General features: G+C 34.5%; 1 protein-coding gene across 4 annotated transcripts; it reads right to left on the minus strand.

Annotated features, from left to right (window-relative positions):
* Positions 1-707: 707 nt before the first annotated feature.
* On the minus strand, positions 708-12,412 carry LOC110712116 (CBL-interacting protein kinase 32-like). Of its 4 annotated transcripts, XM_021890539.1 has the most exons (16): positions 12,196-12,412; positions 11,141-11,216; positions 10,409-10,619; positions 9,282-9,344; positions 8,383-8,454; positions 8,042-8,149; positions 6,828-6,911; positions 3,653-3,706; positions 3,430-3,555; positions 3,257-3,346; positions 2,928-3,050; positions 2,737-2,844; positions 2,194-2,307; positions 2,012-2,068; positions 1,854-1,928; positions 1,057-1,131 (listed from the first exon to the last, which is right to left on the minus strand). In XM_021890539.1, the coding sequence occupies exons 3-16, from the start codon at positions 10,577-10,579 to the stop codon at positions 1,057-1,059; spliced, it is 1,320 nt and encodes a 439-aa protein (XP_021746231.1). In that variant the 5' UTR covers positions 10,580-10,619; positions 11,141-11,216; positions 12,196-12,412. The 4 variants fall into 4 exon arrangements, with proteins under 4 accessions (XP_021746230.1, XP_021746231.1, XP_021746228.1 ...); XM_021890536.1 differs by lacking the exon at positions 11,141-11,216; XM_021890538.1 differs by lacking the exons at positions 11,141-11,216; positions 12,196-12,412 and having other exon boundaries at positions 708-1,131; positions 10,409-10,579.
* Positions 12,413-23,956: the final 11,544 nt, after the last annotated feature.

The following is a 23,956-nucleotide window of genomic DNA, read 5'->3' on the forward strand; positions in this document are numbered from 1 at the left end:
CTCCAATAAATATATACACCTATCAAGGGTTGAATATGAAGTGAAGACTTTCATTTTCCCTTTTAGCTCTATCACCTTAGATTATGTATTTTTGGTGAATCCAACGTACATCTTTTGCCGTGAAAACGAGGCCCTTATGTTATATTTTTTGTCAATTTCGAGCTCAATTTGGATCCTTAAGAGATAAAATGGCCCGTAAAACCTTAACGAAATGTTTTTCGGCACGTAAATCGATAAAAAAAATTAAATTGGGTTGTAATTTACAATTTATTAGTACCGTTGGGCTGTAATTTGCAATTTTTTTTGTTAAATAGCTGCAATTTGAAAAATACAAACTTTAAATGGCTGCAATTGGCAAATTTTCCATATTTTTATATGAACTGGTTTCATGAAATCGTGTTTGTCAATACATTACATTAATCACTACTACAACTATATGCACACGATGCATGATTTGAACTTCTAAATTTATATACACCATCCATTTTATAAGATTAAGTAAAATTAAAGGCATTTTAAGTGGACACCACAACTCTACTTCTTCGCTTAAATAAAGATATCTTTATCATTTAGTAAAATTATACACAAAAAAAACAAATTATATCTAAAAATTAAACATTAGAACAAATCTAACATCTTCTCATGATACTATGTTTATTTTTATTTTTTTTATTTTTTATTTTTTTTCTAAAGAGAAATACCAAAAATAGTCAAAGTAGATTACATTAATACAGTATAAGAACAGGTCATTTGAAAGACAATGGAGGAAGCAATAATTTTATTTATTCTGCTTGTTGATACAATGACACACTGACATGGTGTCAACCCCGACAATACATGTATGTCAAGGCTGAGTCATACAAACTGTACAATGGTTTAATTCACTAGTACCTGATACAGTATTCAGAACATGTCGAACTCAACCATGCTAAACTGCCAAAATTATTCAACACAAGGAGGAGGAGCTACTAGAAGAAGTGTCGACGTCTCAACGATAATCATAATGACAATAGATAGTGATCTTGGCCAGGCTTAAGCACGATAGTATTTTCACTTCTAGTCCGATTTTTGCATGTCTTCTTCTGTTTTCCAAACTACGTCCTCTAATGAGCTAGAAAGCTTTTTATAGAACTGCAAAAAGATGACAATGATGTACAAGTAAACCAACAGGCCAGGCAGGCACTAGTGATCTTTTACAATTACACTTTCAGTTTGAATATTCATGATGCTACAAATAAGATTTTTTTTTTTAATACCCTCTATCCAGAATAATTAATCACTTGTACTATTATAAAATATTAAAATGTGTGGAAATGATGTCACCTATCCTAAAATGGTAATAGTCTAGTATTGAATTTTCAAGACAACTTATAGAGAATATCAGAATATACACAAAATATACTCCCATAAAAATATCTTTACATATATTGTTAGATTTTCTAATATAATTATAACTCTCATAGCAACGAAAAAAAAAAAAAAAAAAAAAACTTTAATGAGAATACTTCATGAATGGGGAGAAATGTTAAACAACTATTATACAGTGTATAGTAAAATCTATACCTAGTCTATATAATCACAAACCCAGAAGGACATCTGTCCCTGCTTCTAATATCTTCCATTTTTTGGGAAAAATAAAGAAAGATGCAATGTAGATCATTAATAGTTACTTGTTTTATTCTCTCTTCTATTGCATCTCCTTTTCAGTTTTTTCGCCCACCTTTCACAGTTCCCCTTCCCTCCCTCTCTACCCTTCACGAAACTAGTTCTGCTTATATCCTTACTTGTGAGCGGTTGAGATAATATGACAACTAATCTAAATGGACAGCAAAAACAAGAACAAAAAAGCAAACCTTGTGAAATTCCAGGGTATCTCCCTTGGCTTTTCTAAGCTCCACCAGATGAAGGGATGGGGCAACTTGCAGTACCTATAACAAAGAAAGACGTATAAATGAGATTATCATACAGAGGATTTTCTCATGTCAGCATACTCAGTTTTCATTTTCACTACCTCTGTAGCGACATTGAGGTTTCCCTTCCGACCAGCTTTCATATTTTCAAGTCTCATCTAAAATAGAGAAGTAAACTAGTGTCAAATCAAAATTTTGTTAACCCACAATTACCTCACTTCTGCTAGCATCAACCCCTTTATCTGTCAGAAATATAGAGGCTTAAATGTTGCACATTGTTTACCTTGTAATTTTTCTTGTGCACATCAAAACCAAGAGGTTTTGCAGCTTCTTCTATCTTTTTAATTATTTCACTGGCAGGGCTACGAGATGTAAATCTTGTTTCTCTTTTAAAAACCTGGTTGAGGACAGAGATTAAGCATTGTGTGGCAAGGAACCCCTCAATCTGCAAGTGCAGACAAGCATCTCCAAGGGATCCAACTGCACGCAAAGTGTAATGCAGGAAAGCATACAAAACAATTGAAACAGTAGTTTTGACTAAAGCAATTGAAATTTTAAATTGAAGACCTTTCCCTGCATTCATCGAGGTATAAAATAATAATATCCCATAGGGCATATTGTGACACTGGCATATTCAAAAATTGATGAGCAATTTTTTTACATTATCTTCCTTGTCTACCCCCACTACCCTCACACAGAAAGAAAAATCATTTTGTCTACAAAAGAATGATAATCTGCATATGATTGAAGTATCATCAGCTACATATCAGATGTCTAATATTCAGGTCTCTATTCAAAAGATGGACAAAACAGGAGAAAGAGAAACCTGATCTGTATCAAAAAGACTTCCTAGGTTTAGCCCTTTTGACATGTTAATCAAGTCAAATGCGTTCATGGCAGTTGGCTTTTCTCTCTTCTCAGTCACATGATGTTCCTGTTGAGAAGAAAGTAACATATCAGTACAAACCATAAATCAACATGAACAAAGTCTAGATCCTATATTATCACTAAACTTACTTCTGCATCCTGGAAAACTGCATCTACATCATCTAAGCTAGTATCATCTTCATCATCAAAAACAGGAGGTTTATAATCTACTTTGAACCACTCATCTTCTAGAATTTCTGGGATAGTTATACGCTGCCAAGTATAAATAAAATGCTTCAAGTCACTATAAATTGAGTGAGCACAAATACATGAAAAGAAAATGTATCATAAAGATAATCTCACTGCCACTAGATTGGGATTCTTACGAAAGACATTTTAATTCACATTAATATTTCACGAATCTCAAAGAAAACAAAGTTAATATGTTTAATGAAGATTTATAAAGCAATAGAGCTCACTGTCATAGGATTGGGATCCAAGATCCGCGTAATAAATTTCCTCATACTAAAAGACATCCAAGGGGGGCAGGTAAATTCAGCTACTGAGATCTGCATATTGAAACAAAGAAATCAAGATACAGACTAGGAAAAACATGAAGACCAATTAAATACAATTACATAAACTTGCTCACTTTGTTATATAGATTCATAAGATTAGAATCATCAAAAGGCAAGTAACCTGCGAGCAATACAAATAAAATAACACCACACGACCACACATCTGCTGTTGCCCCATCATACCCTAGGTCATTAAGGACCTATTATTCATAGGATTAGAGAAAGGCCGTTAGCTACAACAAAAAATGCACAAATACGTAAGCACAAAATAGCAAGTTGGCACGATAGACAAGTCACCTCTGGAGCAACATAGTTTGGAGTTCCACAAGTTGTATGAAGAAGTCCATCGCCCTGGAAATCAAAGATCATTAAGTAATTACTTCAATATTTTACATGTTTGTATACCCCTAATCAGTATATTGCTCTTACAAAAAGTTGACTGTGTTTTGTTGTGTTTACATCTTTTCATTCGCTATATACCATCACAACTCTGCAATACAAGAGAAATGCATATATATTATCCAAAAGTCAGGACAATTGGCCTCGAATAAATCACTCCCTGACCCACTACTAGGGGTGAGCATAATAGGGTACCCTGTAAAAATTCTTGGAACCGGAACCGGAACCGGAACCTGTTGCAACAGGTTCCTCAAAATGGGAACCAGAACCGGAACCTGTTAAACAGGTTCCTGGAAATTGGGAACCGGAACCTACAGATTCCGGTTCGGATTCAGGGTACCCTGTCTTGTAATATACTTACTAACTTTTTGCAGATTTTTTTAATAAAAAAACCGGTTGGTCACTAATTTATAATGTTTACAACTCGCAAAATAAACAAACTAATAGTAGTTGTCTAACAAATTCGATACGTATATTTATAATTGTGATTTTGATATTTATTATTTAAAAAATAAGTTAGAATTGGTGCATAATTTAAAATTAAGTGATACTTTTAACAGGTTACAGGTTCCAGTTCCAAAAAATTGGTGCATAATTTAAAATTAAGTGATACTACCCAGAACCAGAACCTGCAGTTCCTAACTGGTTTAAGTTCCGATTCAGGGTACCCTGATTTTTTGCTCACCCCTACCCACTACTACATCAGTCCAACAGCATTTAGTATACTTCAACAAACAAACACTCTATCCTCAGGTTACTAGGCCTTGTTCTCTTTGCCAGATAATCACTAAAGTGGATTACTGGAATTATTATAATGAGATAATTACTGAGAAAAACTGATTTCTACTGGCCGAAAATGATTTTTAAATAAAGTTACGACCGCAGATTTTTACTGAGCAAAACTGAATTCTACTGGTTGAAACTGATATTTACTGCTTCTCTATTATTATTGTTAAATGAAGTTAGCTAATATTTACTGATCAAAACTGATTTATATAAATGATTACAATGGATTTTAGGTTGAAAAGAGCATGACCTTAATCCTACTTTGTATATATATATATATATATATATATATATATATATATATATATATATATATATATATATATATATATATATATATATATATATATATATATATATATATATATATATATATATATATATTAAAATGAGAAGGATGAGACAAATTTATTGTGCATAATATTTAAACTAAATGTGCAGCTTTGTTTAACTGAAATGTGATGTGCATATATTTTGAACAAAATGTGCACATTACATTTTTCCAAAAATGAAAATAAAAATCACTTTGAGAAAAAAAATACGTATATACAGATAGCAAGGGAAGCTTCAAAGCCTCCAATTTACACTTGCTGTGAATTTTTTGGGCTGGATAATGATGACCCAAATCTAAGGAATGCTTTTTGTAAGCATTCAGGAATAGGCCGTAGATTTTAAGAAGATAGAGGCTATCAGCCCAAATTTTCGCAGACCACAAGTTCTAGTAACCATCAGGTGGTGGCTCACTGTCTTCTGTCTTTATTTTTTAGCCCTATACAAATGAGAGTGAAGTCTTTCCCACATTTTCCCACAAGTTTATGAGTGAGGTTTTTTCTTAGTCATATGGATTTGCCTTTAAGAATAGTGGTGCCATGCGGCACTATGATTAGAGCATAAGTCTTTGGGTACAGGCACAATCCGCACACTGCATCCTGCTTGTATGTGTCAAAGCAATCATCAAAGACAGGCATTAGAGCATAGAAAACCTTTAAAGAGATTGGAATCTCAAAGATAACACTAGTGTCTTGGATGTTATCCTTGTGTTCTATATTTGATATAGGATGAGCTATAGGCTAATAAAGGTCGTCAAAGGATTCACTAAGGAAGAGAAAACCCAGTGTTAAAGAAGCTACCAAAAAGCAACTTGTTAACATTGAGGTGGCATTTATGAATGTGGGAAAATAGAGAACTGCTTTGGAAAAGACTACAAGTGGTATCAACTAATATCAAGGACTGGTGAATCCCTCCATAAATAAGCTGAATAATTCTTTCTTGCCTTCCCGAAAAAGGTGGATCTTTTAGCCATTTTGAGGTACTAGTGTGGTAGTTGAATATTTGTAAAGAGTTGGTTCTATGGAGGGGAGGTACTCTTGATCAGACCCATCAATGACTACAATCTTATACAAAGAAAAGAGTGCGAGCAGGAGAGCTCTTTCACATAGTTTTCTTGCAGATTATTGGGTGGTCAATTCTTAAATACCATTTGACTTGTTCAGTGTTGACTATGATGTTGTCAGATGACTAATGTTCTTAAATCTATGAACATCAAAGCTTCTGCTTAGAATGAAGTATGAATTACCCTTCTAATTATTTCATACCTGTGGAATGTGACTTGTAGGATAGTAGTGTGTTCATTGTATGATAGTACTCAATTGAAACTTGAAAGCAAAAAATATAGAAGTACAGTGACAATCATTGGAGCAGATCTTAATAGTTGCTCAAAAAGAGTGTTTCAAGAGAGCAATAATTAGAATGGTCTCACAGAAATCATCGAAGGTTACTCTACTTCATTGATACTAGACTGGCCAACAGTGAAAATCGGCATGGTAAGGGACAAACGGTGGGTATGAAAATGCAATTGACTTACACCAGGAGGCAGGAGACTTCCCCATGACTGGGAGGCAAGAGGTAGAGGAGCTCACATCTAGTTGTTAAATTTTGACCATGCAGTTGAAGAGAGTGGAGTATTCTAGAGTGTGGATGGGGAAGTATACAATCCAGTGGAGAATAGGATTGAATGCAGTTTACTGGAGTCAGGAAAACAGAGCTTTCCCAGATATAACAATATATTGTGCAGCAGGTGCACACAATACAAGAGTTGATCATAATTAAGCTAACTAAATGGAGCATGGAAACGATCAACTCAAATACAATTAATCCTTATGTTATGGAACTAATACCAGCGATCTAAAGCATTTAAACCTTCTTTGGCACTCTTAAGTATAAGGTAACTTATGACCTCAAATTCATAGAATAATAAATTCATGAATTTAAAAATAGATATGACTACCTGGACTTGTTGCTGAGAAATTGCACTTAAGCCAAAGTCAGAAACTTTGAGATTCCCACCTGAATCTAACAACAAATTTTCTGGCTGTAAAAACAAACACATAAAGATTCAAATTTCAAGATAACAATGATAATCAAAGGTATAAAACTGATTTTAAATATAAAAATAATTGGCTAAATATGTATTCCAAAATGTTGCCTGTATCAGTAACTTAGTCCACACTGCAGACTTGTTTGTGCTTTATAACAGTCAACAGTGGCTACTATGCTCAAAACACATTAATTTTATAAAATTACCAATAAAGGTAGAAAGTTGATTTATTTCAAAACAGATATATGTAGCCCTCCTAACCCCCACAACTTTATGTAACATGGACTCACATCCTTCTGTATCTCACTCACTGGAATCTGAAGACACTAGCCACACAACACCAACCACAACCATCCTTCCAACAAGACCATCTCCAGTCTCCACCCCTTCCACTCACCGTCACACAACCAGTATCCCTCTTTTTCTCTCCTCTCATCCACAAATTGTTTTCCTCTCATCTTCTCTTCTTCCCTTTCTACTCCCCTTCCCTAACTAATGGCTGTTATCTTGACTCTTGCCAACTATGTAGTCTGCTTTAAAACAAACAATCAATCAATCAAAGCCTTAATCCCATAAGTGGGGTCTGCTTTAAAACAAGATTAATAAAAAATTAAAAACTAAAATAAAGTGAGTGAGATTAGGAGAGAGGAAGTGGAGGAAGGCTAGGTTAGAGAGAGAAATAGAGAGGAGGAGGAGGAGGAGGAGGAGGAGATAGGAGAGCTCCAAGTATTAAGAAGAACAAGAGTAAGCGGAAAAGAATGACTGATTCAAGGATGTGGTGGTAGACACAATGAACATGGTGGGTTCTAGGGTGGAAGGGGTGGTGAACCAAGGCCTTTTATTATGCTTGTTTTGCTGATTTAGAAAGAAATCATGACTAGCAGAGGGGGTGAGGTAGTCTTTGTGACATATATTCATTTCAGCAAATATTTCCGAATATATTGGAAATGTTCTTTTTTTTTCCAGCAGAATAATTTAATACCTTTGACTCCTTGAGACCTTGAGCACTATATCTTAATCACAAAATTCAAAATTTTGAACTAATGAGCGGAGTCTCTTCAGTTTAAATTGTGCATTCGGGTAACGCTTTTCATTATTCGTGCAGACCAAGTTTTAAGTCATACCTTCAGATCTCTATGGTAAACACCCCTGCTATGACAATAGTCCACAGCATTTATCAGCTGCTGAAAATACTTCCTTGCTTCATCTTCCATCATTCGTCCATGGTGCACCTTCAATAATCAATACCAATATCTTTAGTTATAATACAAGCTAAGGTAGGACAACAGATCCAAAAAATTTAGGATCTCCAAGTAACCGCAATTCCTAATGTGAAATTAAATTTCAACTGATATATAAAATTACACAATGAATTGTCCTCCAGTTAAAATATCATATTCCTGAGTATTAAATACACAAAAGCAAAATACAAGGTATCACCTGAAAAATAATCAGAGAGACTTACAATCCTGTCAAATAGCTCCCCTCCTGTCACATATTCCAAAACAATGTATATCTTTGTCTTGCTCCCCATCACCTAAAGAATGAATATGTCATTAAAGGAAGCAATGTCCAAAGGATAGAACCAAATTCCAGATTTTTTTTTTTTTTTTTTTTTTTTTTTTTTTTGGTGTTAAGAAAGCCATAATGGCGAGTGATGAGAATCGACCCAGGATCACCTAGAACCGGGAGGGAAACTCTAACCACTTGAGTTATCCCTCACTCTCATTCCAGATCTTATGTAGCTACAGCAAAAAAAAATGGTATAGTAGCTCTAGAATATATCTGTCAGTCAGATAATAATGTCTCATTTTCTTTATTTAGGCATTCAAATAATAATTGCACAACTCTTCTTTCAATCTTACAAGAACACTTGCGAATTACACCGAGTCTAGAACGCAAAAATTTTCCACACTCTATAAAGTAATATCAGGACCCCATGAGAACCACAAACCCAAACCAAAAGAAAATAAAAAGTTCCCGAGGACCTAAACCTTCACTGAAATAAAAAAAAATAAAAATTAAAAGAACAATAAATACTAAAATAGGTAACATAGATATACTAAGATAGGTAATCCTGGCTGAATGAACAAAGCTCTGATGTCGACTTCTATATAGATTACTGATAATTTAGAGATATACTAACTCTAAAAAGTAAAAAAAAAAAACACAAATTCTCGTTTAAAACTCCTGACTCCTGTCTGGCTTTGCATTTACAAAATGAGACTTTTACTAGGGGTAGAGAAAGTAATAACCTCTGTTAAAAGCATACCACAATAAGGTTATTAACGAGAATCAAGGATTCAAGGAGCTTATACAAACACATATAGAGACATTCAAAATTGAAAAGAGAGAGAGAGAGACCTCATACAAGCGAACTACATGTGGATGCTTTATTCGCTTCATCGTAGCTATTTCCCGCCTTATCTGCAAGTTAAAGCATTGCAACAATTAACATTGATGTTTAGTGTCTGTAAACACAAGTTGGTCAGTAAGTTGGATGCATGAAGTTCAGGCAAAATGATCCTCTGGAGTTTCATTTCCATGGAAGTGTCTAAATACTTCTTGGCTGACTCCAGGAAGTAGAAACTTAAGGCACAACTTTCACTTACCTAGGAAAAACTAAGTGAGCAATTTTGATCTCAGCCAAAGCTCATTTATGTTTGTTTATCAAACGAATGAATTGAACTTGAACACGGAAAAAGGTACACTCATTCATATAAGTTCATGAACAACTTGGTTAATTAAATCATGAGCGGCTCGTTTATTTATGTCCATGAACAAGATCGTTTATTTTTATGATGGAAAAAAAAAACTTATTTTGTTGATGGAAAAGCTTGTTTGTTGTTTCAAAATTAATCAACCAGGGTATATATTTTAATCTACAACTATTTATGAATGTTGATTTACACTATTTGGTTTGATTTGAGATTTCCAAATAACAAAAGCACAAATCTTGTAAATCAACTCGGCTCATTAAGAAAGAAGTCGTTCATGAGCCGTTCCCGAACACTATAACAAACTAAACGAGTGAGCTTGAACATGCTCTTGGCTCACCATGTCATCTCATACACACTTATGGTTACTATATAAAGAATATTTCGTACAAAATTAGAGGAAAAAAAAAAACAATAAAATAGTTTGCCTATGAGAGGAAGTGAAAGGGGGAGAGATAATCACGATACCAACCATATTATGGTTGTGTTATATACAAGTGAAATACTAATAAGGAAGATCCCTAATAAAGTGTACTTTAGATTCAGTAACTTTCCCTTGTCTTCTCTTATTTGGGGGTGAGGAAAAGGAGAGGGGGCATGTTTCAAATCAGTTGCAATATTTAATTCATGCAACTAACAGCAGAAATGAATTATAAAGATGAACACATATAAAACAATATGAAATAAAAGCTTGCTAAGACAGAACACAGAAATATAGAGAATTAAACCAAGACATTGAGGGACAACAGAAAGAGTAATTAAGCAAATTAATACCTGTTCAGACATCTTGTGTTTAAGAACTTTCTCTCTGTCAAGAATTTTAATAGCCACTGGATCCCCAGTTTGAGAATCTCTTGCAAACTTTACTTTGGCGAATGTTCCTTCCCCGATTGTCCTTCCCAACTCATACTTTCCAACTACACGCTTCACTTTAGCTGCACTCATTGTTCAATATCAGGCAGACACGGGCTGTGTATTATTTTTCCTGCAGAACAAAACAACTATGATTAAGATCAAGATGAAAGCCGAGTAGCCGAGAATTTGGAATGGGAGTTATATAAGTCTAGAAACAAATAACATATTTTATTAAATCATAAACACCAAGTTTTGCATAACTCTAACGGCCTGTTGATCAGTTGTAACAAGCAGTGATGATAATTATGAATTATTATGATGCTTTCTAAAGATAGTCGCATTCCAGTGTCCATGGCATTGGTCAAATGGAACCTCATTGCTTTCCTTCATAAATTCAATACCACTCGATACAGAATCTAAAGTAGTGAGTTCAATGCCAATACTGCTATCTACAATCACTTACCAAATTTGACTTTAAAATTTTGCTTCCAAAAACAGCCTACTAAAAACCCCAGCAAGAAATATCTAAATTACAGTAATGTCCTTCTATCTAGTCATTTGAATTCAACACTATTAAAGTTGCCATAGCATGAATGTCTTACATTCTGCAACAGTTTAATTATGCATAAAATAGATGGGAAATTAGCTTACATCATCAAATGAGTACGGGTTATGAGCGAAGGCTAGTCCAATGGTGCCATGATGGCACTAGAAGAATCTAGTCAGCCTACTCAAAAACAATTAAGAACATGTCAGGGTTTCTTTTGAATATTTATATATAAATTCACATATATAATAATAGCCAAAATAGTATTTTGTGGAGTAGTTCTGAAGGGATTTTTCATCTCAACTTACACGAGTAAATTAGCCTAACACTCTAACCAATTGAAAAACTTGCAATTATTAATTCAAGATATAAAAAACATGTATTAACAATTCAGGAACAGCTGAATTGCGATAATACTTTTGGATCCTTTATCTTCATCATGCATTGATGATAAAGAATACCACTTTGAAGCAAGCAGATCAATGCTTGGAATACAATCATAATTCTAAACCCCTCCTATATAGCTCTTGAGAGAAACCATCTGAAAACAAACTGAAAAGGAAGTTGGTTTCCGGAAGGTTTCGTTAAGAACAATATATTGATCAGCGATAGTACATCAATCGGATATTGAAGCTAATGTATCCAGCTTAGCCTCAAGAACAATGATGGCATTAAAAACATGGGATCAAACAGTAAGTGAAGCAGCCTGATAACACTTATAATAATCAACCCGATTTCGAAACAAATACCAAATTATATCCCCAAAACCTAACTGAACACTCTGAAAGGCTTGAATAGTGAAGTCCAAATAAGTGAATGACCCAATAGAACAAACACAGAAGATACATAAGAAACTATACACAGCATGCATAAATGGAAAACAAACATAAAGTAAAATTATAACAGATCTTGCAAAAAAAATTGGTTACCCAAAAATTCCAGATAGTAATCAAAAGAAAGCTCACCAACAGTAACCAAAAAAACCAATTAACAAAATCAGCTACCAGTATAAAATTCAAGGAAATTAAAGCAAAAGTTGGATTAAAAAAATATTAGATACCCATTAACAAAGTTACAAAAAATCAAATACCCAAAAGAGTATATGATTAAATTAGTTGAAAATTTATATAAATTGTAAGAAATTAAGGTTGAAACTTACAGTAAATCGGTATAAAATCTGAGACAAACGAAATTGAACAGTGGGAAGTGTTGGAAGGGTGACAAGGTCGAAGATTTGGCTCTTGGGAGAGTAGTTGGGTCACTGTAGATGGTATGACACTAAGCAGTTGATGAGTATAACAGAGTAATTAAGAAAGACAGAATTGGAGAAGACAACAAAAGACTTCGGACAGAGAACTAACATGTCCTTTCTTGATATTATAAATAATTACTCATTACACTTTTTATCTCTATCCTATATGTTGTTTGCCAAATATTTTTTTACTAGGGATGTCAGGAGACGCACCTCACCCCCGCCCGCTAGGTTTGGCAGGTGGCAGGGCAGGGATAGGAATAAAAACCATACTCGCTGACGGTCACCGTAAGTGATGGGGCAGGGGTGGATTTTAAGTCATACTCGCCTCGCCCCGCCTTGCCTTATACCCACCTCATACCTATATAAAAAATTAAATTATAATACAATAATTAAAAAAATTTATAATGTACTAGTGTATAGTACCATAAAAGTTTCTACAAAATGAAGTTTCTACTACTCCACTAAAATACTCAAAGATATTTTCATCTCTCGAAAAAAAAACCCTAAAATCTATATTCTAGTCGAAATAACACACAAGCAACCGCTCCTCCATCAATTCCTCTCTAATGAGAAGATCTATTCTGAAATCTGAAGTTGCTCCTCCATCATTGTTCTTCTAAATCTTCGGTAATCTCTCTCTCTCTTTTTTTTTTAGTTTTGATTCTATCTTCCCAAAAAAAAATTCTCCTTTAGATTAAAAAAAATGACAAATAATTTGACAAATGTACTAAGAAATTGACGAAATTATACATTGTCTGAAACTATATTGTACGTGATTACTGGTATTTTAGTTGCTACAAATTAAAAGAACGAAGTAGCTAATTTGTTTAGCTTGAATGTCCAGAACATCTACTTTACTTACTGCCTAAAATATTATATGTTGGCTTGTTGATTAGAGCTAGTATTTCATGAATTTGCAGACTTTGGAGAATTCAAAAAGGATGAATAGAAGAATTAGAGGAAGAGTTTGAATCTTCGGATATCAAAACTGGAACAAGTGAAGATGCACTAAATAATTAATAGCTTTATGGATTCTCTATTATGTATTTTAATATATATATATATATATATATATGGTCGAGATCCGGTGAGAGCCACCCTTTATGTGAGAACACTCCTAATATATGAGAACAAATCTAAGCCTTAGGATCAAACGATGTCAACGGCTCTAATAAATCCAAACTTTTCATCCATATACTTGCTGCTACTCAGAAAAACAAACTGAAGAAACTACGAGTTTCAATTTCAATGAGATTCAAGGATTTCGACCACAATTCCGTTCGATTTTTGTCAAATTTCAGCAGCAACAAGAATCAACAAACTTCATAGATTATACAGATAAATAATCAACAAAAGTTATGTTAGTTTTTTCCGAATATAATTTTCTTAATTTTTGTCAATATTTTCGAATTTCATGGTTTGAATGTTGGATTTTAGTTAAAATTTTAGCAATGAGTGATCATAATTTAGTATTTTCGTTAAAATTTACAAATTTGATGTTCTAATTCTCGATCTTAGTGTTCTGGAAAATTTCGAATTTGAATGCTCTTAATTTGGTTATTCGAGTTTGACTGTATGATTTTTGCTAGATATTTAGAGTTTAGTGTTCTAAATTTAGGATTTTAATTAAAAATTTCCTATTGCATGTTACTTTTATGTTGATAAAAGCTTATTTTCGTGAAATTTCCTATTGAATGTTCTTATTTTGTAATTATTTGATAAATTTAATAGAAGATATGTAAAATGAGCAAACATAATTAAAATGAGCAAACTAAATATGAAAAGTAATATAGTGAAAATAAAATGAGTGAACAAAAATAAAATGAGCAAAAAGAATTAAAATGAGCAACATTTGCTCAATTATCAAATGAGCGACAATTATTTGCTCATTTATCAAATGAGCGACAATTATTTGCTCATTTATCAAATGAGCAAACAGTTCTTTGCTAATTTATCAAATGAGCAAACAGTTCTTTGCTCATTTATCAAATGAGCAACTAATTCTTTGCTCATTTATCAAATGAGCAACAATTCATCGCTCATATATCAAATGAGCAACAATTCATCGCTCATTTATCTAATGAGCAACAAGCTGGATTAAGGGATGCCATGAATTGACCAAATTAGTGGCTGAATCTCCATCATCTCTTAGGCAACTTATAATCAATGGTTGTGGGAGACTGAGAGACATAACGAGTGCATTACAGCGTCTCTCTTCCCTTGAGGATTTGAAGCTTTATCACTGTGAAAAAGTGGATTTGTGGGATGTCAAGAATGATGATGATGGTGAAGATGAGGCTATTAGTGGCAGGTCGTTTTCTTTGCAAAGCCTAAAGTGCCTTAGCTCCTTGACCTTGTATTCAATCTCAAAACTGAAATCTCTTCCTAGGAGCCTATGCTATGTCTAAAGTCTTCAAGAAACTTACATTGATGAGCTTTCTGAATTAAGGGGCCTACCAGAATGGTTTGGCAACGTATCGGTGGTTGTCAATAAGGAATTGCCATAACTTGGTGGCGCTCCCAGAATCTTTTCGTGAACTCACTACATTACAAGAGCTTAACATTTGGAATTGTCCAGAACTTGAGAAAAGGTGTGTGAATGGCCAGATGGTCAAGATCGGTCTGCCACTAATATAACATATGTCAATTAGTGGGTTAATTCTCAGTACTTTGTTTTTCATAGCTCCATACAGATTTAAATTAGTTTTTTTTTTCTCAAATTTTCATTGATTTGCTAAATTTAATATTCCCGTATTTGCTAATTGGCAGACATTTACAAATCCAATCTTGCACAGGAATTAGTGGCATCCCAAGTCACTAAAATTGACTGTTTATATAAGGTTTCACCTAACATATATTTTCTTTTGGATGCTAGTCATTTACAATGGATGACCATGTCCAGAAAAGGCAACGGAAAGAGTCATTATCTATGAACAATGATTGCTCGCCATTGTATGATCGAGGATATGTTGTTGGTTTGGCGTCTGATGGGGAAAATGTCGAAGATAGGTAAGAATTCAGTGAGGCCTTTATGTCCAAAGTAGGATGTTATGACAAATACTTTACTTATTCCAGTGCTTTTTGTGAGTAGAAAAGTGAGTAAAGAAATTGATCGTTCGATGTAAATTTGGTTCTATAGATAAGCTTTATGCTTGATGTTGCTGCTGAAGTATGGAATACCCTTGGATGATATGTTATGTTTGTCTGAAGTAGGATCTTATGATAAATGTCAATATATTTTTGCTTATGTAATTTACTTTTGAGTTGATGGAAGTGATTGAGTATTATTTGGTTGTGTGGTTTTGATTTTAATGGTTGTGTGAAGAGTTGTTGTGTGGGGGTTATGTTTGGTAGAAGCAGCATTCCCATCCTATTGAGGATGTCTTCTTTCTATAGGAGCAGGAGGTGTTGGCCCTGTTGGTAAGACCGTCCTTTTTCGTTTAGTTTTTCTAATAATTCTTTGTAACTTACAGGGAATTGCATGAATTTTCTTTCTTTAGTCCATCTTTTTCGAGGATCATTATATTATGTTATATTATTATATTGTGTGGACATTGCAAAAACATCGATAGAGGATGAAGTGTATCATTCCCCTTCTTGTAGTTATTTTTAGGTTGATGATGATGAGGCTTATTTGTTTTTTCTTTAGCAAGATCATCTTCAATTCTAGTGGCCACATAATAGACTTTTTGAAAAGTGTCTAGACCAAGGTAGTGTAGATGCTTGTTGTAATGACAATTGTCAATTGAACTTTTGTACTAACTCGAGTTTGGGCGGTCTTTGGGCAATGCCACCTTTTCACGCCATCTACCATAGAAAGCAAGGAAACTTCGTCGTCACCTTGCTTAAGCATTTCGATTTCACGTAAAGTTGATTTGAACTCTACGTTACTCTCATATTGGGTGATGAAAGCTGAAACTACATCTTCCCATGTGCTTTTGAACTTGGCATCTAGCCCATAGTACCACTCTCTTGCGGCTGGGTCTAGAGATAAAGGAAATGTCAAAGCGTAGAGCTTAGGATCAACTCCCTTTAAAGCCATGGTGCCAGTAAAACTCATTAAATGATATTTTGGATTATTAGTCACCTTAAACATTGGTAAGTCCGTAGCTACGAACTTTTCAGGTTAAGTAAGTCCTATGAGAGGAGCAAACTTTTCTGCGTCAAAGTACTGAGTGAAGAACAAGCTTCTCCAACGTCTTCTCTCGTTCGGCTAAAGCATCCGTTTTTTGTTTCAAAGCTAAAGCCTCGACCTCTTTCTTTTCTTCCTTTTCGAGTTTCTTATTCTCCTAACCTCGGCTTCTTGAACCTTTTCCTCTCTCATGCGGACAATCTCATCTTGGAGTTGCTCGATGGTTGACATTGTTGGACTAGGATGAGTTGACAAAGGAAGATGGTTCGAAAGGGGTGGATTGTTTGATGGTAAGCGTAGAATGAGAGCGCCCGGGTGTCTTCATTCCCAAGCTTGGTACCCAGCTCTAAAGGAAGTACGAGAAGTTAAGAAAAATGATACACTTGTTTTTGAAAAGAAAAGAAAGAAGAAAGAAAAAGACGCAAATTACATTCGAAGGGATATTGTTTGAACGAGCCACTTGTTCATGGGGATTCAAAATGGCCTCGTATCAGAAGGAGCGCGCAAGATGCTAGGTAGCGCGCGGTTGGCGCGCGCAGCCCTAGTACTTGCACTGGGTGTGGTCGCACAACTCGATGAGTTGCACGCGCCACCTGTTCGAGCAGGATTTTTATTTTTGGTCGAACGATTTTATATTATTTTTGTATGACCCCTTAAATGTGACTCAAAATTACGAAGGGACAACTTTGTAATTGGGAACCTAAATTAAGACTAAAAGGAAAAAAGTTATCCTAAACACGTCGCAAATAGTCATGTAATCATATAAGCATACGAGAGAACCTTTAAATCACATAATGTCATTCTAAGGTCAAGGTTTGGGTGTCCAAAAGGTACCATATCTTTAAGAAGCGATGCCTAAATCAATCACTCAACGTGTTGACCCGTGACTTGGTTCCCCCCAACATTTTGTTGGCGATATGGGTGGAATAATTGTTATTAATTTTGGGATAGAAGCCTGGTGTTGGCGACCCCTAGTCAATGAGCCAATCCCCAAATGGTTTGAAGGTGCTATGATTATGTATGATGCAATGTTGCTTGTTAGGCTTTTACTTTCGTGAAAAAGGAAGATATTATGTGTTCAAGTCTCGCTCTCTAACTAGAGATTATCCAAGTTAACCCTCGTTACAACTCATAGGCAACCTAAGTTGGAAACCTTGAGCCATAAATAAGAACTAATCTTGTAACCTCTAATTCCCCAGTGGAGTCGCCACTGTGAGGAGGATTTGCCCATCGTAGGGGATCCTTCTCCTCTATGCCCATGGTCCTTTAAAGCTTAGGACTTTACACTGTTTTAAGGTGTGTTAGGATTTGAATTCCTGACTGTTTAGGGGACCTTGAATTAGAGTTGATCCTATCATTACGCTTTTTTTGTAAGAAACTAATAAGGAGTCGCCAATGAGTTTTAGGAAAACTCATAAAACTCGTTCATGTCTTTCTCCCAAGTAGGGTTCAAGGAATATTTAACATGAATCATAAGTTTACCAGAAATGACTTCGGGAGCGAGGGTACTAAAATAATGTTCCTCTTAAGGAGGAATCGCTATTCTAGCCCAAGTGCGGCCTCTACTAGCTCTTCTTTTTTCAAAATTTCATTGCCAAACAATGTATGCAACGTGATACCTAAAACTAAGTTAGTTGATTTTATTTACACACATTAATCACGTAGGAATTACATCGCAAATGTCGTTATTCTTATTTATTCAAATTCGTGAAAGAAAAAAAGGTAAACAAGATTCGCCTTGGCTTAAGTGATAAAACAATCAATTAATTATTCAAATTCTAGTCTTGATTAACGAAAGAATACTATGTAAATTAATTGATTAAGTTTGTTTAGAGTGACCAAACAACACTAATTAGTTGATTAAAAGTTGTTTAAGCAAGAAAAGAAAAGGTGATTTATCTAAGTGTTCGGGAATTTACCACTTTTCCTTGCTAGATCTTCGTTTAGAACACTTATGGACTCCTTCTTGTTCGGGAACCTCCACCGTAAGAAAAAACGATTAAAAGGGTGAGTGTTTAGGACAAGGGGAATGATTAGTGCATAAGTTCACAAAGTTTCTGCTGACTTCAGGTTAAATACTGTGTCTAAAGCTTCGTATTGAACCTCTATTTATAGGGAATGGGTGAATTTAGGGTTTTGAACATTCTGCCGCAGCAGGTGGCGTGCGCATCTTGAAAGGTCACTCGCGATTGTTGCGCGCAAGTGTTTGAGTTGTCTTGCGCGTGGCTTTATGGTAAGATTCAATTTAGTATTTTTATGATATTCTGAATCTTCCGCGAGCGCACCACTAGAGGTTGCGCTGGACGTCACGCGCAACCTCGTGGGTTGCGCGCGCCAGGCTAGCGCGAATCCTTGAGTTGCGCGTGGTTTTTTCCTGCGGCAGCCTCAGATTTTAACCTAGGCACCTCTAAATTCATCAAAATTAGGTTTAATCTCAGGATTAGACCTAATCACTAATCGAGCTTAGTTTTAGTTAGCTTTGGTTCATTTGGTATTGGGTCAAGCTAGTTGTTTTATGTGTTTAAGCCTTAATCAGCAATCCGTATGTATTCTTCACGTTGATCTAACACAAAGATGGTTTTATTTATCGTCATAACACTTCCGGTCGGGACAGGGGACTAAAAGTAGATGTCTACACATAGAAAATACATTAACTTCTTCTTTTTTAGTGAGTAGTAGACAAGGGGGTTAAATGGTAAATGGATTTATCATGTCCGACGCCCATTATCAAAGCACAAAGCTAAATTCTTGTAATTATCGAAGGAAAATAAAAATCCCCCAAAACCTACAAAATTATTTGCTATCATCTCCAAATTCAATGTCAACATTTAATTGTGCTTCTCTATTTGAGATATAATGTGAGGGCAAGAGAAGAAAAACCATTAAGTGCAGCAACTGTCAATGCTTTGGGCACAACTCAGCTACATGTAAAGGAGGCCCCACTGCAAAACAAGCTGCTGCTGCTTCTGCCTCTACAAAGGGTAAAGGGAAGCAAGCTTATGTTGCTCCTGCTTCTGCCTCTACAAAGGATAAAGGCAAAAGACCCATGTCCTATTCACAGCCTGCTCCAAAAATGAGGACACTTAGGGGAATTAGGTTCTCAACCCAGCCTTAGTAGATGAATGTGTTTGTTGTAATTAGCATAAGTAAACATCACTGGAAACTGATTTTTTTGGGTATTTGAATCAGTTTATTTTGGGTATTTTGGGGGGAACAAGGCATATTAACAGTTGGTTTGTGTACAATTGCTTAAGTTTGGTTTGTGAACAAATTGCTTAAGTTTTAATCTACAAGTATTTCCTTTATGTTTATATTGTGTCCAGCTATATTATATGAACCATTGATACAATTGAATAACACAGTCACAAAACATAAGAAATTGAATTTAAACAAAATTTTGATTTTATTTAGCTAGGAAGATCAGTACATCATTCAACTACCTACATTGTTGAGGACTAAGTACACACAACCAAAATGCCCTTACATGAAACCCTAATTTCAACTAATTTCCCCCAAATTATCAATCTAGGGTTTACGAAGTCCAAAAATAAACAAATTCACTTAATCAAAGTACAGAAAAACCAAATTAAAAAAATCCAAATTGCAATCTTCATCATCTTCTTCCCAAAGCCATCGAAATAACCTTCATCATTCACCTCATCAACAATCCTCACAATATTTTCTTCAGGAACCCACGCAAAAAAGTGACAAGTACTGCATTTGTAGTAGGGCCTGTCTGGATTGGAGCGTGTTTCAGAAAAACGCACATCCAGATACCTCTTAAATGAACACTCGCAACAGCGAAGCTTGATTGCTCGAGCTCTTCCCATGGTGGCTGCGTAATTTTGGATGGCGAAGAAGACAACAATGGAGGAAGTTGGGGGAATTAAGGGAGAAAGGGTTTTTATAGCCCGTTTTCTGACTTTTTGGGGGGAAAGGTTAATTATGGTTAACTTTATTAATGATATGTAAGTTAAAAAACCATCATTAATGTTATTATTAGGAGAAAACAGAAAAGTGGTGTCATTTTGTATAATCCAAAAAAAGAAGGGTTACCATTGGTGCGTAGTAATTGTAGGGGGTTACCATTGAGTATATCCCTAAAATATCAAATAAAGTAAACACTAGTGTTGGAAAAATGACCAAAATTTAAATTATGCCATCCGAGTTCAATAAATACCCGTTATGAAAACCTAAAGTTTCATTTGATAATGTGCTGACACTCTCTCAATGTTAGATATATAAAATGAATTGAATGGCAAGACATAACATTGAGATTGAGCTATATTTGGGTTGTGATTTTTAATGATTTGTGTTGAAGAAAATTTAAAGAGATAATATATTCGTTTTGAATAAATTTTCATACGAAAGAGTAATAGATGACTAGAAGTTCACCAGAATAACTTATATGTTTGTCACATGTTGGTGACCAGAAGCTCACCAAATACAAGTTGTATGTAGAAATTCTAAATATTTAATTAGTATCATACTATTAAGGCTTCTAGTGATCTAGAAGATCATCACATAGTAGAATTACAATCAAGCTTATATTTGTATAACAATTCTATTGATTGGGGCTATTGTATGTCAGCACATAAGAAATAGGAAAAGAAGGAAATTCAACTGCACAACATATGTCTCCCCATTGATGTTGAATTATTGATCTCCTGAAGAGAACAAATTATGAAAGATTAAATAATAAATACATATACGTTATGCAATGTATAGTTAATGAAGAAATGATTTTTCTTTATAGTTGCTCTCTAGAAGAGATAAAAGCTTGTTTAATATAATTCTTTTGAGAGATAAATTTTGATTGTGAACCTCGTATGAAATGAATTTTAATGCAAAATGTCTAAAGAAGAATAGTAATGAGCTATATTGCAGTAAGGATAATCTTCTTATGGTCCGAAGAACCATGAGTAAAGTATATAATAATTACTTATGTTATATATTACTAATTCATATAAACTTAGATAATGATATCAAGATATCACGAGTTGTCATAAATTGCTACTTTAACGACCTCCAGAAGTAGGTATAATTTTGATGGTAAGGCAACTTGAAACAAAAATGTCATATAAGATAATAGTGGTAAACGCAACATAGATATTGTTCTCACAAGTGTGGAGAAATGAAGATGTCTCACAGTGAAGATTAGAAGATTCAAGTTTGATTATATCAGGGAGGATCAACTATCAAGTAATGATATTCAACTACAAGTGTGAAGTTACTAAGGCATTGGATAATTACGTTGGAAGATCTCAAGTTATGCATTCATCAGGGGGAGAAAATACGCGCTGCACTCTTTTTCCCTAAACCATGGTTTTGTCCCAAATTGGGTTTTCCTGGTAAGGTTTTTAACGAGGCAACATGTCAAGGCGTATTACGATACAGTGTTGTACTCTTTTTCCTTCACTAGGTTTTTATCCCATCGGGTTTTTCCTAGTAAAGTTTTAACGAGGCAAACTATTCGATAATGGTCATCCAAGGGGGAGTGTTATATAATATATGTATTGTGGATGTCCATTATACCCTTATGATTATTCTAGGATATTCTAGATATACTAAACTTATTATTCTACAAGGAAACCCTAATTGTATCACATGTATATATACATATGTACTCCCACATTGTTCAGTAATAAGAATATCAATCTATTCTCTCCCCCAATTTTCCTCTTTCTCTTTAATTTCATAACAGTAAGAAATACTACATTAAAAATAAACAAAAATTATAGTAATACCATAAGAAACAATAAAGACCCAGGAAAAGAACGAGTTGGACGTTCTTCCCAGAAAAGCTTGCCCTTCACAAGACAATCAAGGATATACTTTGACCAATTCAAGTCCTTGATTTTATCAAACATCAGAAAGAAATGTAAGAATATCAGATTAATATTCACGTTTTGTTTCCTTGACAAAAAAATGAGCAAACAGAAATTCAATTGAGCAAAATAAAATAGAAATGAGCAAATTGAAAGTAAAATGAGAAAAATAAAAATAAGAAGTTTACCATCCATCAGTGTAGACACACAAAGAACTACAAAGTTCCGTTTGAACATAGCACCAGCTGACTTATGCCCCTTCAAAAACTCTTTCAGCTCCCCTATTTTGATAGAGAGTGAGTTGCTTTGGAATTGCTTTTTCCATTGCTTAATGACATTACTATTTCTGGAAAAATTACTTTTATCAATCTCTATGCCCCCTATTGGAAACCCAAGAACTTGATGCACATGGTCTTCAGTAATACGGAAAGGATCAGAGTTAGGAATATTTAATGAGCATGTGTTAGCATCAAAGTGCTGCACCAACCATAAACCTAACTGCAAAGGCAGTTGGGTCACCTTCAAAAACTCCATTGACCCAAATCCTATATCTCTAATTGCTTTCAATTGATTTTCTGAAACTGATTCCATAACTTGAACAATGAATGAGGGTGACATCTGACTATGCAATGTCCCATGAACATGAGACTTCAAACCTTCCACTTCATTGCCTGACTTCAAACCTTGTGATTTGTTGCTGGATTTCATCTCTTCTAGCTTAATCAGCTGTTTTTCTATCAATCCTTTTTTAACCTTTTTTCCTGGACCCTTAATAGCAACTAATTTGATTCTCTTCTGCTTCTTTACAATGAGCTTCTCTTCTGCCACTACAGCCTCTGATGAACCAACATTAGCAGCAACCCCTGTTAAATCAACATCGGCAGCAGCCCCTGTTGAACCAACATCGGCAGCAGCACCTGATGAACCGACATCGGCAGCGGCACCTGATGAACCAACATCGGTAGAAGCCTCCTTTTCAATAGACTTCCTGCTCATAAAAAATCATAAAAAAAAAGTAAAATATCACATAGATTTTTTTTTTTAGAAGTGTAGTGAAGTGGATACTTTAGGGTAGGATTTAGAGTATGCTATAATAAAGAAGCATAGGCCGATAATTATCTAATGAAAAATTGTCAAATTAGCAATCAATATTTTGTTCATTTAGCAAATGAGAAAATATTAAGTTGCTCATTTGTCAAATGAGCAAATACTTAGTTCCTTATTTTACACAAATGAGCAAAAAAATAGATGCTCATTTGTCAAATGAGCAAATAGTTTAGTTGCTCATTTGTGAAATGAGCAAACATTAGTATGCTCATTTGTCAAATGAGCAATCAGTTTTATGCTCATTTACCAAATAAGCAAATAGTTAATTGCTCATTTGTCAAATGAGCAAACATTTCTTTAATAATTCATTAAATCAATAAGCAATTAATAATAAAACATAAAATGAGAAAATAAGAAAACACGTACATTATCCTTTCCAAATGTACATTCGTATAATCTTTAGCATTATTAGGATCAGTAGCAACCGAAGAATCCATAGCACTGTTACAAAAAACCCGAAAAAAATGAAAGCTAACTAAAACAAAAGAAAAATCAAATTAAAAAGCACATTTGTAAGAGAAATAAAGAGGGGAAAAGGGGGGTTCACCACATTTCTAACAAGAAGCAGAGGATACTAAATGTGAGAAAATATTATTAA

Source organism: Chenopodium quinoa, unplaced genomic scaffold (assembly GCF_001683475.1).
Source record: "Chenopodium quinoa cultivar QQ74 unplaced genomic scaffold, ASM168347v1, whole genome shotgun sequence".
Classification (NCBI taxonomy): domain Eukaryota; kingdom Viridiplantae; phylum Streptophyta; class Magnoliopsida; order Caryophyllales; family Amaranthaceae; genus Chenopodium; species Chenopodium quinoa.